General features: G+C 45.8%; 1 protein-coding gene across 1 annotated transcript in view; it reads left to right on the forward strand.

Moving 5' to 3' along the window:
* The first annotated feature begins 761 nt into the window (after window positions 1–761).
* Window positions 762–19013, forward strand: part of KCNQ3 (potassium voltage-gated channel subfamily Q member 3) — a 203491-nt gene continuing 185239 nt past the window's right edge. Inside the window, exon 1 of the mRNA XM_056333672.1 lies at window positions 762–1141. Within this exon, the coding sequence (XP_056189647.1) occupies window positions 804–1141 (338 nt within the window). The 5' untranslated portion in view covers window positions 762–803. The remainder of the gene's footprint in view (window positions 1142–19013) is intronic.

Below are 19013 nucleotides of genomic sequence, written 5' to 3' on the forward strand. Positions count from 1 at the left end.
TCCAGCCGCCCACCCGCCGCCTCTCCCGGCATCCTTCATCCCCATCCTCCCCTCCTTCCTGCTCCGGCGGTGAAAGCAACCCCCCGCCGGGGGCCGGGGATGCCCTCCCCCTCCCCTCCCTCCCCTCCAGCCGCAGCGGGGGAGGGGGGCTGTGATGCTGCAGGGGGATCCCCGGGTGTCGAGCGGGGTCTCCCCTTCCGTCGGCTGCCGGGATCTCCCCGCTCGGCGCCGGCGGCCCCAGCGGCGGCTGCTGGGGGCTGGCCACCGGGGACGCGGGCGGGGGGCAGCCCCGTGGCGGAGGGCCGGCGCCGGTGCCCCACGCAGCGTGGATGACTAGACACCCGGGGCTGGGGGAGCGGGGGGCGGGCACCCGGCTATTTGCTGGCTGCATACAATGGGCCACTCCCTAACGTGAGGGCTTGGGGGGAGGCAGGAGCTGGGAGGAGGAGGAAGAGGAGGCGGGGGGGGGGAGGGGGGGGGGGAGGAAGGGGCTCGGGCATCGGGCTGGTAAATAAACTCCGCGATGATTTCCCTCCGTTGCGGCGGCCCAGGTGCCCGCCGGCGAGGATGACCTGACGGGGATGTGACTGCCTCCCCCCATCCCACCTTTTTTTTTCACCCCCCTCCCTCCCTCCATATATATATATATATATACACACACACATAGATACATGTGTATATATATATAAACATATAAAGAAACCATCCAGGGGGGGAGGGGCGGGGAGCGCGGATCATGGCCTTGGGGCTCCCGGGGCTGCCGCCGCCGATCCGCAGCTCGCCTCCGGGGCCCGCCGGCGACCATGGGGCTGAAGGCGCGGCGCGGTGCGGCGGGCGGTAGCGCGGCCGGCGGGGCAGCGGCGGCGGCGGGGCGGCGAGCGGCAGCCGGCGGCGTTGGCGACCCCGAGCAGGGCTCGCTGGCCCTGGGCACCGGCGCCGACCGCGACGGGACGCTGCTGCTGGAGGGCGGCGGGAAGGAGGAGGGAGGCAAGCGGAGCCCGCCGGGGCTGGGGCTGCTGGCGAAGACCCCCCTGAGCCGCCCGGTGAAGCGGAACCACGCCAAGTACCGCCGCATCCAAACTTTGATCTACGACGCCCTGGAACGACCCCGCGGCTGGGCGCTGCTCTATCACGCCTTCGTGTGAGTACGCGGGCGCGCAGCCCCCGCGCAGCGCGGAGCGGGGCTCCCCCGGGGGCGCGTCCCGGGGCGGCGGGGGGCTGCCCCCCCGGGGTGCCCCCCCGAGGCCACCGTTTTGCTTTATCATTCTGGGCGTAAGGCGCTGCGGGGGGCTCGCTCCAGCAGCGGGGGTGGGGGGGCACGGGTCGCATTCCGGGCTGTGCTGCTGAGCGGTTTTACTTTTTTTTTTTTTTTTTTTTCCCCCCTGTCGTCGGGTTCTCCGAGCTGAGCAGCTGCTGTTGGGGCCGGGGCTCTCTCCTGGGCGTACCCCCGCGTTGCCTGGGGGCGGCATGCCCCAGCCTGTGTGCCTTAGACCCTGGGAAAGGGATGCCAGAAAGACCAAGCTCTGGGCAATTTTAGGGCTCCGAGTGCTTCAGGGGAACACCGCTGGCTTCAGCTCAACCTCCCGCGTTGCGTTGGGTTGAACCAGCTGTTACAAACCCCGAGCGAACGGGAGCTTTCAGTAGTTGAAAGCGTCAAATGAAAACCATCGGGTTTGGGGTCCATAAGCGTCACCCCGCAGCACGTGGAACCCAGGCACCGCAGCACTTGTCAGCCAGAAAGTTAAACTGACCACCAGGGAACTGAGATGAAATAAACTCCTTTTGCGGCCCAAAGGTGACAAGTCAAGTTAATCCCCACTGTTTTGCGTGCCTGAAAATTCTGGTCCTTTCAGTTTTCACAAGATAGAAAAATTAGATCTGTTTGCTGCATAGAACGGGATTGGCTGAGTCCTATTCAAATAACTGTGGTTTTCGGTGTTGTGAATGTGTTTGAAAACTGACGGGATTATCAGTGATCACGGTGTTACTGTTTTTCTTTAATGCTGTAATGTGTGCCGAGCCCTGTGTGGTAGAGGATTTAAGCAGTAATTTCTGAAATTGGTTTATTTGCCAAAGACAAATGAAGTGCTCCAGGCTTCACGGGCTGTGAGCCTGGAGCTGGGTCTTGGGAAGTCTTGATCTTTGGTGAGGTCTTTACAAATAAACAACTTGAGTGTAGGGCTGCGATTTTACCTCCAGGCAAATTTCTTGCTGGTGTTTGCAGGGCTTTAGCCCTGGGCGAGGAGTAAGAGGCAGCGTTCACTACTGATGTGCTGCTGTGTACCCCTCACTCGTTGCTGCTCCCCTCTTTTGTTTTCGTAAAGTGGGACTTAGGTTCCTGCTTTACAGCTTAATTTCTGTGGAAAATGTGGACACTGGATGCTGTGACACTTTTTCAGTTCTTGCGCTCCTTTTTGCTACAGGAAAACTGTTAGCGGGCAGGGAGTGTCAGCATTTGGGGTGTATTATGTTGGGAAGGCTTTTTGGTCTGGAGCTTGCTGTTCGATCGTGCTCAGTATTGCATAAAGCTGCTTCTTGTTGGGGAGAGCTGTGTCTGGATGGAGGGGCACCCCATTCATCCTACCGTGGTCAGCCCCCCCACACTGCATAAGTGAGGCTTTAGCACATGCCAGAGTGTTATGAGCAGTTGGCATCTCTCTGTGGGCAGCTGTGGCAGCTGGGTCAAACCCATGCCCAGGCTCATGTCTGGATATAAGCAATAGGACAGTGGATGAGTCTAGAAAGGCTCAGGCGAGCTGAGAGATTCGTGATCATTTGCAATGGTATAAGAATTTCCAGTTGCAACATTTGTTTTAGATAGCTCTCTAGACGTGTGGTTAACCTGAGGATCCTCATGCAATATGGATCATAAAATGAGAAAAAAAATTGAATATGTTTGTAAGGTTTGATGCTTCTTAGGAGTGGACCTGACATTCTGTGTGGCCAACTTCTCTTTGGGGACTACACAGTTCTGCAAAACTGAGATGTGAGTCTGATCTGCTCGCATGAAAGTCAAGAAGTCTTGTTACTCAATATTAACTCAACATTAATGAGAAAAACACTTTTAGGACTTCCTTATCCTTCAAGGAAGTAAAATACACAAGTCCTGGTCTGTCAGCCCACCACAGACATCCCACCCCTTCCCAGGACACCCAGGGGGCTCAGCAGTCCAAGGCTGCCACACTGTGTTTCTGTTCAGTCTTGGCTCCTTCTGAACTCAGGAGAAGTTGTGGGTTCTTACCTCGCTGTAGGATCAAATCCTACAAAAAGGAATCTGCCATAAGTGATGGAAGACCATGCTGAGATTTTCCTGACAGAGCTGGTTCCTGTGACTGGAGAACGATGGCCTGCTCGAGAGCAGGAGCAGTGCAGTGGGAAAGCAGCACCTAAATTGATATCCACAGTCTGTTCTTTCTTTCAGATTAACTGTCTTTTAACCTTTTTCCTTCTGAAAAGGACAGTCTCTCATGCTGGAGGTGCTGCTATGACACTGTGTAGTGCCATTCCAGCAGCCCCTCATGCTTCTTTTCACACTGGAACAGTTTATGCTTTTCCTTGGGTAGGTGACAGATTGCCAGCCCTTCCATAAAATCTACAAATTTAATGCTGTTTTAATTTTTGAGAAAAGTCCCATTTATCTTAATGACATGCTACACTTTGTCTCAATATTCTGAGTAACTTTTCAATAAACACTATGCAACCAAAATTCAGAGTAAGAAGGTTCCTCTCATATTAAAACAAAACCAAAACAAACCACACCAGAGGATAAACAACTGAGGGCCAAAAGGGATTGCAGCATGGGTGGATGTGATGGGCTCCTTATAGATCCAAACATTCGGAGGTGTTTAATGAAAAGATGATGCAAAGGGCTCCAGTGCTGTGTATATCCCAGGATTTAAGAGGTGGGAAGCTGCTGATGGAAGAGGGTTGCAACTTTCAGGACACGCCGAGGGTGTTGTGTGGGGGCAGGAAGGGGCTTTGCAAGGCTCTTTGCAAAAGCTTTGGATGCCAGAACTTTTAAAAGGGTGGTACAGATGGGATCTCATTAAATCGTACAGTGATGCCCATATGGCTGCAAAGGGGTCATGATCCTTTGTGTATCTCACTGTTATAATGTGCACACAAATAAGGTTTGATGCGGTGCCTGCTGTAGACGCTCCCTTTACTTTAGGTGGGGTTAGAGCTACTGAAATGCGTCAGTCTATTGAAATAATTCAATGAGAAAGCATAAATGTGGTCAGGCCCTACCATGCCCTAGGGACAAAGATGCAGGGGAGAAAGGGAGAAATTCCTGGTGGCAATTTTAGTGTTCAGCTTTCACTGGCGGTGATTTACGGAAAGTGACATGAGATAATTTCTTTGTGATTCTTCCTCCTTCCTCGCTGGGCACAAGTGAGTTTGTCCAAGCCTATCCTTATAGCAAAGAGAAAGGTGATTTGGTACTAAAGAAGCTGATTTTGTTTCCTTCACCACTTGAAAACATTTATTCTCTGGCAGCTCTGCTAGACAGGGGATTTACTAAACATCCAGGAGGTTCCCATCTTTCAGGACACCAGAGTTCACAGACTTCTTGGCAATATGGCAGTATCTAATGGCATAGATGGTAAAAGAAAATTGATTTTCCCCTGAAAATTTTCACCTTTGTAAAGCTAAACTCCTGTTGAACATTTTCATTAAAAAAAAAACCAATCTTGTTTAAGCTTTGTGGTTTTTAATTTGGAAACGTCTCTTGGGGGTTGCAGGTCATGCTACAATCTATCCCTGCTCCTTTCTGAACTAGTCTCCCTGTAGGTATGACTGCTGTTCCTGTGATGTACTGTATTTTCCTTTGTGTTGAGCAACGCAATATATTGTATGAAGCCCCTGTGATTGTTCCTGGTGGGATGTGTACTTTGGCCAGGGATACCGACTTGAGACCTGTTCACCTCCAGAAGCCATCCAAATGCTTTGTTTATGCACAGAACCATAAATGAAGCAAATGAACCGGATCATTTTTAATTGTAAGCATTTTTTTTTTTTTTTTGGTAGATAATGAGCAGAGTCCAGAAAGATTACAAAATACAGATCCAGACTGCACTTGCAATCTGTGGAAAATTTTCAACCTGACTTAAAGAAAAAAGAGGCTAAAGGAGAGGTAGCTAGGAGATACTCTTATTTTCATACCATTCTCTGAGACAGCTGTAACCTTTAGTTTCATGGAAAAAGAAGACCAGGAAAAGGCTTGGGAGTAGGTTTTCTTTTGTGGGACAGTGTGTAATATTGACTGCACTCTGCTGGTGTAGATCACCACGGCATGCTTGCTGATGAGAGAGGGAACCGTGGGGAACAATTGAAAACCATTCCCTATTTGCCATGCAATCTTCTTTCAATACCACTTAATACCTGGAATAAGAAGAGGAGGCAGAGTCATGCGATTCAACAAATCATCAATATTTCTGGGAAGCACCAGCAAGCACCTCTTGCATGACTGATTGTAGGTGGGTGGTTTGCAGAAAAGAGTGTTGCAGAACTTGGGGAATAGGTTGGAGGTCTTGGAACTTTCCGTTATTTTCCTCTTAACCCTTAAGGAGATACTACGTAAGATGTGCTGATCCACCAGCCTGTGTCAGCCATCTGTGGTGATATGGGAATAGGTTCGGGGTAAAAAGAAGGACAATTATGAATCCTTCCTTGGCCTGTTTGGCATGGACTTGTCTCTAAGTGAGTCCCCAGAGCAGCAGAGCAAGCCTGGTCCATTAGCAAGTGCCCTTTGCTTATGTGTTCGCCAATACGAAGTCTGTTTTAATTATTTATGCTAATTCAGCGTAATGCATGGATAAATATTCTGCAGTATACTTTGTAAAAAATAATGAAGTCTTAGTCATTGGAGACCTCACCGCACACCTCTGCTATTCCATCTCCGCTGAGGCTTGTGGAGTCCGTCCTGGGTTTGCGTGTGGTTTAGCGAGATGTGATGGTATCTCAGCCACTGGGAGCAGCCAACATCACAGGCTGTAGTCACTGGCTGCTGAAAGCTGGGGTTTGCTGGTAGGAATGAGAAGGGGCAGCAGAGCCTGGGGGAGCCACAGCCTGTATAATGTGGGTGGCTTAAGATCCCCAACTATAGCTTTGGAGTCACTTCAGCAGCTCGTATGTGCCCAGTGCTTCTTTAAGCACGCAAACTACCTCTGAAATTACAGGCCTTTTGGTGGGAATAGGTGGGTTTTCACTACAGCCTCAGATCTCCTTGCAAGGGCCTTGGTGCCCATAGCAAGACGCACTCCCGGAGTGGGTACCCACAGGTTGGGTGGGTCAGCCTGTGCACTTGGCACTGCCATGGCTACACTGCTAACTCGCTGAGCTGTGGAGCTGCTCATGCCTGCTTGATTGATGTGTTTGTGGGAGCTGCAGGTGCACAGCTGCCTGTAGCACAGGCGTACACCTCAGTGTCCCCCAAAACCCCTTGGGATGCAGGTCCCTGAGCAGCCTCTGCAAGTGCAACCTGCCACTCGCACCAGGTGATGCAGCCTTATAGGGGTGGGCGTCAAGATCTATGAGGGATAGTGCAATGTACAGGTGAGCATTGGAGCCACCAGCAACAGCAAATAGCAGCTGGTCTTTCAGTGCTGTCAGCTCAGCCCAGGAATAAGCCCCTCAGAAAGAACTCATAGCGCCTGGTGTAATTTCTATAAAACAAAACAGTCCCAAATTTCATCATTTTGATAAGCGGAGGTACAGCAAAGCCCCTCTGTCAGCCAGCAGATTTTTTTCTTCTCTTTTGAGAAAGCTGGTAGTGAAAAGCAGCACCATCTCAGTGGTACCCTGGCAGTCCTGGAGGCACTGTCTGTGGTAAAGCCCAGGACTAGACTTGTCACAGTATCTCCAGCCCAGCATCTGGGAGTCTGGTTGGAGGTACCACTTGGTTCATAAAAGCCGTCTCAGTTTCTTCTTGTGTCTCTCTTTTTCTCCTCACAGCAAACATCAGATCGTCACAGGGCACAGCAGGGTCTGGGCACTTCTGGGTTGGCTGCCAGGCAGCAAGGCCACGTGGGTTTTACTTCTTTTTTTTGGACCTGAGTTTTAATGGAGATTAGGGAAACATTTTCAAAACGAGCAGTGAGAGACTTTCCACACCTGTTTTGCTCATTTTAGTGCAGAATGTAGGAACATTCAAAACAAACTTAATGGAAAAAATAGTAACTAAAGACTATGCATATTAACAGTGGGATTAAAAAAATCTTTGCATACATATTACGCCAGTAATTTACCAAGTACTGTGTGCTTGAGTGTGTTCAAGTGAACATGAAGGTGCCCCAGCAGTTTCTACTTCCCCCAAACATCACGCCAAAGGCTACTCACCCAGCATCTTTCTGTTCTTTCTTTGGGGCTCCCTGTATCACTTGATTAAATCCTTTTTATTTATAGCTTAGCCAACAAAAAAACCTGCACGTGTATGTAAAGCACAATTCTGTGCCTCTTGGTCTGTAAAAATCCTTTCCAGCAGTGAGATGTATGTGCAAGGTCAGGTGATGTTATGCATATTCAAGGACAAGGTCTGAACCTGAGTAATTTCTGTCTAATTTAACAGCTGTAAGAAACTTTCCCAACAAAATCAGTCAAGGGAGTGTTAAGTTCATTTATATCTTGTTTAAAAACATAATAGATTGGTGACCTTAGACACAGCCAGGCAGCTGGGTGTTTGGGCCCTGCATGGTATAAATAAATGATAATGTTTATTCTTGTATTTAATAATGGTATATTCCTTTCTTGTATTTAATAATGCTATATTCCCTTCTTGTGCGTGGAACTTTACAGAAGGAATGGAGCCACAGAGACATTGCATCTGCTATTGCTTCTGGCAGATACTGTATTAAATGGGCTAACTTAAATATTAATAGCTTTACAAGGAATATGGTCCACAAAAGCTGTTAAGTATATGCTGCCTTCTGTTTTAGGATGATAGCTGGGAAACAGCATTTTCTGTGGAAATAGGGACATGCCCAGGGATATTTAGGTTCATGGTAACCTACTTTGGAAAAAAGCACTCTGGGAGAACTTTCAGGCTGGAAATCTGTAAATTGCCTTCCTCAGCCTTAAGTGAGCAAACTGATTAAGAGCATGTTTAACTTGGAGCAAGTGAAAGGTCCCACTGATGTCAGGAGGAGCCTATCCAAGGTGACACTGAGGTCATCCCAAGCAGAAGAGTGTGACAGATTTGGTGGAAAGCATCACTAGGTATCATCACCTTCCTCTGCACAACAGCTTGCTGCTCTGCTTGGGCCTGGTGAGGTGAGATCCTCCTAAGCTATAGATCAAGGCCTGTGGTGGATCTTGTGGAGGATCCTCCACAGGCCTGCATCCCCTCCATACCTTAACAGCCACCTCTGGTTACAGTCACCAGGATAACAACTTGCCCTCCTTAGAGGCACTGCCTTTTGCTCATTTGTGTGGGTTTTGAAAACCAGGCTGGAGTTATGTATCTCCAACACTGCTAAATCTCAGTGTGGAGAGGTGCTGAGACCCTGGCATGATAAGCATCCGGTGCCTCTTGAGGTGGCATGTGCTCTCACTCCCTTCTCCTACATGCATTTATCTTGCCAAAGTCTTTTCTACTTCACTTTTTTTAGGTTGCTGGTAGATGGTAGTGGAGCATTACGAGTTCATTGTATGGCAGTGGCAGTGGAGCAATCCTAATCCTCTCTGGGTTGGCTCTTGTCTTTTGCTTCCTTAGACTTTACAGACTTTATTTCATTTTATGGGTACTGGCATCTCGCTTGTCCTCCCTGTTGTCAGAGTTGCATGGATGTGTTTTGCATTCCATTGCCAACCTGTATTAGTCTGTGATTGTCATGTTGACTCTCCAGTGGTGTTTTTTAAACTCAGATGCTTTTAATTTTTACTTTCTTCTGTCCTTGCTGGTGTTTTGATCACCTTCCAGATTAGTACCTCGGAATTCTGTTAACATTCAATTTAATTCTTTTTATAGATCATTAAGGAAGCACTTAGTAAGACCAGAACTAAGAAAATCCATTCAGCATTTCACTAAATAGCAACTTCCCCCCTTCCTGGTTAATACAATATCATTTTTTATGGCTTTATTTATAGCTCTGAAGCTGGTTTTTAATTTTATGTAGTTTCTCCCAGTCACCTGAATTAATACTAGAACTAGACAGTGCACCTATGTCACAACAGCAAATATTTCCTCATTTCTTTTTTATTCAGACCTGATTGTTGGGCTATGTTTATCTGTTTAGTTCAGTAATCTGCCTTTAATTGTTATCTTCCCATCTCAGATTTTTCATGCTTTTGACATGGCAAGTGTGTATCTCGTATAACAAAATGATTCAATGTTCCTAGTGCCATCCACCACTAGAGTAGAGCTAAAGCAATGCTGAAAGCTTTACCCCGATCCATTCAAGTCCTAGTTCTTATATATTTTATAGGAGCCATTAGATCTGGCTAACACCTGACTTTGGGTGAACGACAGAGATGTTAATCCTAAACCAGAAGACTCTTTACAGGGCATTCCACACTGACTGTAAATATAGAGAGTCTAAAATTTTCTGTTTCCAGTGGGGATGTTGTAGAAGCAAGTACAGCTGTTGAGGGTCTGATAGCGAAATCCCCCAAGCGCACGGTGGGGAGCTGCCCACCAGGCTCTCAGCAGTGCAGCATCAGCTCTGCTTATCTTTGTTCCCTTCATGCCGCTCCATGCACCACTCAGAGTGTTTATGAGGAGGGATTACACCCTGAGGAGGGAATGTCAAGAGCAGCTGATTGAAATTGCAGGGGAATTAATTTAGGAAGGTAATTACACAAACTGGAATTTGCTTTTCTACCTTTGCTAACACTGCTGCTCTTGTGAGACATGCTGGAAGAATTTCAATGCACACAACTGGCTGGGGCTCTCTGATCAGACCTCAGACACTGCACGGTGGCATCAGATGCACAGGGCCGTGGCTCAGGACCAGCCTTGCACTGCAGCTATGGCAGCAGCTTTTTTCATGCCTAGAGAAGTCATTAACCATGTCTAGACCGATTGGCAAAACCGTGTCAGGGATGTTCCCAAGCAGTGATACACACTGGCCGGCAATACGACATTGCCGGATGACCCGTGCCATGGTTTTAGTCTGAGACAACTAAGTGGCTGGGGGTACAGCAAGTGTGGTGACAGACCTGGGACCGCTCCCAGTGGGCATCTGTGTGTGGCTCCCTGCTTTAGAGGCAAGTGAGGTCGGTGATATGGACACTGGTCATGCCAGCTGGCCTCATGGAAAGAGAGCAGGACAGAGTATCTTTGAGTTACTAGAACAGAGATAATTGTTACATGTGAGATCTTGAAACTTTGAGGATATCCTCCTGAGTCTATTTAAAAAGCCACTTTGCTTTGGGATAAGACCCTTCACTTAGATAAAGACCCAAGAAATCCTACCCCACTGAAATAGTATAGGTTTCACCCTATGTGTGTGTCCAATAACACGTTTTGTTTTCTATACCCTTTCCTCTTCCTGTTCATGGGACTCTGCCAAGGCTTTTGCCTTTTCTGTTTCAACATTCCTTGTGCTGATCAAACTCCCATGGAAGTTTAAATACTTCACCCTCACATCTAGGCATATTAGCAAAAGAATATTTTTTTGTGGTACTAATCCAGGAAGAAGAGTCCAATGATCTTTCATTACCAAACTTCTTATATCTTGTGTAAAACACAGAAGAAGATATTGCTAGTTGCCTTGTTGCTGATATTTGGACATTTCTCCTGATTTTGTCTCATTCATTTTTGTAGGTGTTGCTCCATTACCTCATCAGGTCCTGGGTGCAATGACACCGTGCAGAGGTGGGATCTGGCAGATCATGTTCATGGCAGTTTCTGCTCTCTGAATATGGCATTATCACATGGTGCATTCTCAAATACATTAATCTCTCCAGTGCTAAATTACTTAGAACAACTGTATTTCCCCTTTTCTTCAGGGCTTGAGAGGCAATCTCTCAACATTCACAATGGGATCCATCCATCTAACACTTTATCTGAGGTAGCTGTCTGGACTCCTTTTATAGCTGCTGAAGAAAAACAGGAAATAGAACTTTCTGGAGCACAATTAATCTCATCCTAAAGATGATTCTAAAATAGGTGAAATTAATTACCTCTCGAGTGCCTGAAATTTTCCACCGACTACAAAGGAGACCTCAGGTGACTAACTTGAATTTAGGTATTTACAGTGGAAACACCTGGCAGATAGGAACCTTTTTGCCTGACCTGAAAGGCAGGACTCAAAGCCACGTTAAGATAACTAGATTTAGATAAGTTCGTGTACAGTTCTGTGTGCGCAATAGGTATTGAAGTTCTCTTTGTAGTCAGCGGAGATCGAGTCAATACAGTCAATAGATTTTATGGTGCAATTCATCCAACCAGATGTAGGGGACTGCTTTACATGGAGATAAATCACAGCTTCAGCTCCATTGAGCAATTCTCCACTGTCTATAGCAGGAGCTGAGGTGATGATCTCTGGTAAATGTCTGCAGTAAAAGCTACTTTCTGACAGATGAGTCCTACCTCTAAAGGCACGAGGAATATGACTTTTACTATTATATTGGCTTTTACTAATATTAGGCTCAACATAAAATTCTAATTCCCTTCCCTCAATAGCTGTGCGTATGTGGCTACTTATTATTCCAGGTCACACAGGTCTGTAGTCATCCCTGACATTATGCCAGAGAAAAATCTGATGATGTAGTTGATGTCCTCAGTTTCATCATCCTACTTAATGCTGCCGATTTCAGTAGCTTTAAGATATTTCTCTAGTTGGGAGTCTTGAGTTTATCTTTCCACTTTCCCTTTGTTCTCTTCCACTTTCTGTTTGTTCTCTGGTTTGCTATGGGGTCTATCTCCCTGAGCCCTCCCATGAATTTGCCCTTGATTTATAATCATAGTTGCAGTTGATCTTGAGGTCATGCTCAAACCCAGACTTTACCTCTTGTACCAAGCTTCAAATCCAAGGGCTGCGATTGTCTCTGTTTTCCCTCCATCATCTTCTGGCCATTCGGGATTTACCTGGGCACAGGAATTACCGTGGTGGGAGTTTGCCTGCAGCAGTCCCGCTTCTTCCTATTCCTGAAATTCTGTCCATTTGCATTGCTCCTCTTATCTCCATCACTCAAAATTAGCTCCCCAAATCAATGAACAGACAACACTGTGTTCTAGAAGGTGTCTTTTAGGGACCAGAAGACACTTTCTGGGTGGCTTGGACATTGTCCTTTTGAAGCCTGTAACAAATGTAGAAGGTCAGTTTGAACAGCCTGGAATGAATGAGGCTGATTGTGAGGGTTGTTCGTAGGCTTACACTCTTTTTTATGTGCTATAGTTTTCCCTGTAAAGCTGGAGACTTCATAGATATCTATGGTAGGAACCATTCAGTATTTTAGAGGGCGTACTCACTTTCATTCACGAGCTGAATCAGTAAACTAGCGTAATTGAACCTAATACTGAAATCATCAGAGAACTGGACAAAATCTGAATGCATGAAAATGCCCTGACACAAGGAAGTATTTTTGGGTGGTGGTGTATTCCTTTAACAGCTGCTAGTTTGTGTTTTGCTTGTTTTTGCAGAAATCCTGAGCCAGCAACCTCTTTTAGTCATGTCAGTGCAAATGTAGAGTAAATCTATTAAACTCAGAACAATTAGATTTGGCTGCTGCACCACAAGCTTGTTCTGGACCCACTACAAAATCTTTTCATTTTATGCTGATATTCTGCTAGCACCAGAGGCCAAGGTCAAGGTTCTCACCACTGGTGAGGTATTTCCCTGCAACAGCAAACTTGCCCTCCTAGTAAGGTAAGACACTTGAGGAATGGGGTAAATAGGAGAGATGGAGATCCCCTGGCAAGATAGCAAGTGAGCACCAACCTGTCCCAGAGCTGCCAGTACTCACACCATGGTGTTCGCAGCTTGTTTCCTTCACATTAGGAGCTGGCTTATTAAGCGTGGAGTCTTTCCTTCCCTCTCTGCTCCCCAGAGTGGAGAGAGGATTTTTCCTCCCTCATCAGCACAGTTATTTATTTAACAAATACAGTGCAGATAAGCTGGGGAAGTTAAGCAAGCAAAGCACCATCTTTCTGCCCATTTCTTGGTGTAGGTCGTGTCTGATGTTGGAGCTGTAGGAACGAGTTGACAACTACAACCATAAAGCGGTTTAGTTTGGAAGGTTTTAGAGGTCTCCAGTCCAATCTGCAGAGCAGGGCTGACTTAAAAGTCAAATCAGGTTGCTCAGGACTATACCCAGTTAAGTTTCATGCATCTCCAAGATCTGAAATACTTTATATTATGAGGAGTGATAAATTTGGTCGCACCTCTGCACCTCCCAGAATATGTTGTTTTATGCATTTCTCATAACGAGCACACTTCTAGGCCCAGAGTCATGGAAAGTCTTCCCTCTCCTTTTCATTCAATCCTGAATATGCATGGACAGAAGTGAGACGTAACATCTGGACAGGGATGCTGGCAGGTCAGCCCACTCTGGAGGAAACAAGGCTTGTATTAACCACAAAGTTGCTTGCCGCTGGGCTAACTAGCACCGATGTTGTTTAGGTTTGGTGTACTGACACTGGGAAATACTAGAGGTAATCTTTAGTGTAATGAGTAGAGTTCACTGAAAATAGGAAACCTTTCCCAAAGGCTTCTCTTTTCTTTTTTTACTGATGTTGTAATTCGACGTTTCCACCAAGTTTTCATTGTTCAGAAGAGTCATTCAGTCTCCAGGAATTTATCCCTACTCTACACCTCCTTCTGACTTTCCCATCTCTTTCTCCCTGTCCCTTCCTCACACAATCCCATCTTCTTTGGTGGCATTCATCACCTCACTACGGAAGTACAGCACCAATCACTGGATCATCGAGCTGTGCTCTGTGTGTGACCCCTCAGCCTTTCATACTTTACATAACTACAGCAGTAGAATTCAGTCTAACTTACTCAGTTGGCCTAAGTGCTGATAGCAGTTTGATGGAGCTGACATAACAATTTGTCTCTTACCCAGACATAGCTGTATTTACTTTTTGGTCTTTTTTATACCTTTTTTTTAACTGACCGGACTTTGACATTGACTTCACCTATGTCAGGACTAAAATTGTGCCTCTAATTCCCTCAGAGTAGGGACTCAATAGGAATTACATTGTCTGTAATGTGCGAGGTAGTTTTGATGCAGGAATTGTCTCTGAATCACCTTGTGTTTCACCATCATTAGTATCTTTTTTAGGTTGCACAGCTCCCTGATATTGAACCCGGCATCTGGTGGTAAGGTAATCCTGCTGGACTTTGAGCGCAGCCCGAAGTTAAGAGTCCTTATGCAAACAGCATCACTGTAGGAGAAGCTCTTAGAGTTGTGATTCAGACCTTCTGAGTCTTCTCAGACTCTGAGATTCAGATACTTCTGAGTCACTGCTCCTGATCACTCTTTGCTCCAGGGGTGATGGTGGTGTTAGAGAGTTATTTATTGATGACCTGTGTAGGTAACCGCTTTCTTGCAGTGACTCAGCTGTTCTCTCCAGAAAGAGGGAATATGAAGTGAAGGTGTACACCCATCTCTCTCTTCCCAGAAAGGGTACAATCTGAGCTAATACCTGTCCCTTGAGTTTATCCACTTTCCTGGTTATCCACTTTCCTGGTCTCAGTGGAAGGAGGAAGAGGTTTAGGAGCACCACATACAAGTTAACCCCTGATCTGCATGCCACTTTGTACACAGCCTGAATCACACTTGCAACTGTTGCTCCCAGAGTCAAGAAGACAATAAGAGGTCCTGGTTTGCAGCTCGGTTTTCTGCCAGTGTTGATAAGCAAGAAAAATAAAGGATGGGAGCTCGTGGTCAGAAGATTTTCTCTAGTGAGTGAGCATATAGGCAGGACTGAACGCTGTGTCTTGCTGCCTGAATCACTGCATTCCCCAGCAAATGGGATGAGAGGACAACGTTGCTCCCAAAGACCAAAGCAGGACATAATCACCTCCAAAGCAACACTTTGCTGGAGATCATAGGAAAGCTTTTGTATTATAGAGTAGTATCTCATAGTTTTCTGGAAACAGTAACTCTAAAGAAAAGATTATTAGGATGAGTGAAGAAAAGAGATTTTGGGCAGATGGAAATGTGTCAGTGCTCATCTTCAGTGGCGGTGTTTGTTTTCACTTATTCTACCTTGACATAATTTCCAAGCAACTTGAAGCAGATGATGTATTTATAAGCACTAATCTGAGTGCTCCATCAATGCTTGTTCCAGGCTATGAAGATGGGGAGTTTGTGTTATAGCAGAGGGCTTTTTAATTGCAAAGATAATGATATAGCAACAGTTGGAAGATGATGCAAGATAAATTCAGGCTATAGATAAGGTCTAACGGGGAAGCAGATATTAGCTTGAAGAATTTGCACAAGAAATTATCAATTTTCCACTTGTTATTTTTAAACCTGACTTGGAGAATTTTCCGAAAGACAGCTGTAGGCTGTAGCTTAGCTGCAAAATATGGGCTTAAATCAATAATTCTGCATATTGTTGGCTGGTGATTAAGCAGGACTTCAAGTTCTAACCAGAAATATGGTGGAGGTTTGGTTTTTGGGGGTTTGTTTGTTTGTTGGATTGTTTTTTTATTAAATTCAGCAACAGATAAGCAGACAAGCAATGAAGTAACTCAGGAAAAAGAGATTCCTCTGTTTCATAACGGGATTGTTGACATCATAATGTAAAGTAGCATAAGTAGTAGCTGTAATAGTAATTGAACTGGGATTCTTAGGACTAAATGTAGATGTCTTCCCTGTTAATGTCTAAACATGGCCAAGTCATTTCAATCTCCTCAGTTGCCAGTAGGAGTATTGGTGATTGTTCAACCCATCCTGAAGTAAATGAGGACACTGATAAACCACATCCTGATTACCAGAGATGATACCAAATAAATAGATAACCCTTGACTATAACAGGAGCTTCAATACATAGCTTAGGTGCAGACAGCTACATTACAAACACTAACTTTAAGTGAGATGAATCTCATCCTAATCACATTGTGGAAGGCCTTGCAGGGATAATAACTTTACACAATACTCTGGACAAGAGGTTAAAATAGAGCCAGCTTCTTTGACCTTAAGATGACTGCCCCAAATATTCAAGTCTTATACAGTCTTAAGCCTGGAACACCTTTCTCAGAGCAGGTAAATACATGAGCCAAGATCATCAAATTTCTGCAACATCGGATTCTGATTCATCTTGTACCTAAATCTTGTTGTGGTGCCTCTTAAGTTCCCATTGTGTTTCTGCAGGACTCTGGTGATGTCCCCCAAGCTCCAAGTATGTGCAGAAATGAAAGGTCGTCTAGCATAGCTTTGCTGGACTGGGCTCAAAAATCATTGCTGGTTCCATTGGGCAATGTAGTCCTTAAATTGATAACCAAATAATAATTGTCAGGATGTGGGGTTTTTTTGTTTGTTTTTTTTTTTTTTTTTTGTCTGGAAAGGGCCTCAAGTTAATGTTATCTCATCCAGGGCACAAATATCTAGATGTATCTCTGAGTTATTTTAAAAAAGTAATTGCAATATGGTCATTCCTTCACAGCTGTCAGCTCTGTTGAAGAGTGGGATGTAATTTTTAGGTGTCCATGCAGTCTCTTTGCCACTGATCCTGCAAGGGGAACAGATGGACCTGTCTGGTTTCTGCCTTGTCCAGAGGGGGGAAAAAAAATAAAATTCAGCCCACTCGATTGAAAAAAAAGGTGATGGCAATGGAGTAAGCAATAAAGCCTATGTTTTTTTTAGAGTGAGGTAAGAGTAGCAATGGTGCATGGGAGAAGCTGGCAGCTGTGAACACAGTTCCAATGATGATGACAAAACAGCAGGTGAGCTGGAGAAGGAGGCGAGGAAGATGCTAGAAATAAAGCTGCAAAAGGGAGAAGAAGTGTAACTGTGGGAGGTAAAACAGAAGAAAGAGGGAATTAAGGCTACTCTTGTAGGTGAACGTGTCAGGCATTACTTAATGAAGGTGCTGCTTGTATAGAGAAAATAACTTAATTGCCCTCCTGGTGCTTTGGTGCCTGCTGTGGGCAAGTTGCCTCTTTTCCTCTAATTGCAAAGTGTCTTCTGTGTAAAACCTGTCATTGCTGTTGGCCTACATGGGAGACCCTGTGTGCTCCGGGTGGACCGAGGACAAGCCCAAGACCTGGTTCAACAGTAAGGTGTCTTGGCCAGGTAGTGGTGGAAAATAGCTGTTTGTTGCTTAAGGTATTCCGGCTCTGTGGGCAGCCAGGGGACCGTGATTTCTGATGTGTATCCATCTTCTTTGTAGATGTCACGGCTGTCATCTTCACTTGGCAGTACAGAGCTATGAGTTACACGCTGGCACCCAAACAGCAGGAGAGTTAAACTTCATTTGTTATTTCAGTGCAGAGCACAGCCCTCAGAGCTGAGATCCAAGGACAATGTGTGTTGTGGCCGTTTGGGGCTGATCCTGGGACGGTGAACCTCCCTCTGTCCCCTACATGCTCATGGTTTAGCTGAAAACCTGAAGAAGATCTGAAGAATGAAGAGACTTAAAGGAGCAGTATTCAAGGCACGTTAAATGTAACTTCAGTGGTGGTGGTGGTGGCGAAAAAGAATAGTTTCTATTCTTGAGCTATAAAAAGTGATGCCAGTGAGACACAAGGCAGGTTACACTTCTGCTTAAACAGTTTTAGGGGCAGTATCCCTGTTACCTCCAATAACAGCCACGCAGGAGCATCTGTAAAGAAAAGGCAAGTTTAGCGCTTAAACGCCCTGACCCAGAAGTAAGCCAATGCTGGCATCGCAGTCAGCCGTCACTGTGCAGCAGGGCAATGGTTTAGAAAAGGTTAACGAGCAACTGCTGGTTCATCTCCTTCCTCCCTGATGCTCAAGCCCTAGGCTTTAGTGGGGTAGCCCTGGAGAGACAGTGGCTGCCACTGTTCCTGCATCGGAAAGCAGCCTCATGCCAAACCAGGCCTGAAAACGTGTTTCCGTTAGATGTTGCTGGATGAAATGACTACCTCTGAGGGGGGGTTCTTTACCAGTTGGATTGGGGTTCTTTAGGGTGGTACCACTTGGTCAGGTTTTCCAGTTTTTCTTTGAAACAATGAATCCTTTTTTTCTTGTATTTTTGTGGGGGTTTTTTTGGTTTTTTGTTTGTTTTTTTTTTTTTTAAATGGGCACTGTGTCTGCCATGACATATCCTGGCTCCACAAACTGGGGAATAAGAGAAACAACAATAAACCTAGAAGTCTGCAACACTGTGAAAGGCACATAAGTGGGATGATGATTTTACTGGTTGTCTCTGTTCTCATGGCCTGACAACGCATCTCTTCAATAAGTTTCTTTACTTTTGTGATTCACGTAATGCCTTACCCTGCAACATGGTATCAAGGTGCAAGGCCTTTTGTAATTCTCTGCTTATAGTTTTATGTCATCTGCAGGTTGGTAGGGTTTTTTGTGTTTATTTTTTTAAGATTAGGCAGAGGAAAGTCTCTGGTCTCATTCTGAGTCAGCAAATCTAACATAAAATCAGGCTGTTAGAGATTAATCTTCATGTCATGGCACCCTTTTTAAGCCCCCAAATAATTTTAAGTGCAGATAAGGAAATTATAAGCAGTTTGCAGTCATGTGATAAGCTGAAATGAATGGGAGGCAAATGTGATGGCAAAGGTGATGTCTGACATACCTATGAATGTGTGTTTGAAATAGCACAGTACCCCACAGTCACTGCAGCTCATATTCCTATTTGAATGCAGTAAGTGCCATTTTACTAACCTAGAAAATATTTATAATGTATTTATACACGCTATAGAAGTACCTTCAGGGACAAGCAGAGATGAAAGACCTCCCAGAGTACCCAGACTCCTTCCAGCACTTTTAGGTCATATCACATTGCTCTCCATCCTTTTCCTAAGAAGCTGGTGAGACGCACCACCCCCCCCCCACCCCGACTTCCTCATCGAGATGCAGTCCACCCTGCCCAGCTGTGTCTCTTGTGCTGTGCACTGCCCATACACAGCATAGAGGATCCT

Source organism: Falco biarmicus, chromosome 3, assembly GCF_023638135.1.
Source record: "Falco biarmicus isolate bFalBia1 chromosome 3, bFalBia1.pri, whole genome shotgun sequence".
Taxonomy (NCBI): Eukaryota; Metazoa; Chordata; class Aves; order Falconiformes; family Falconidae; genus Falco; species Falco biarmicus.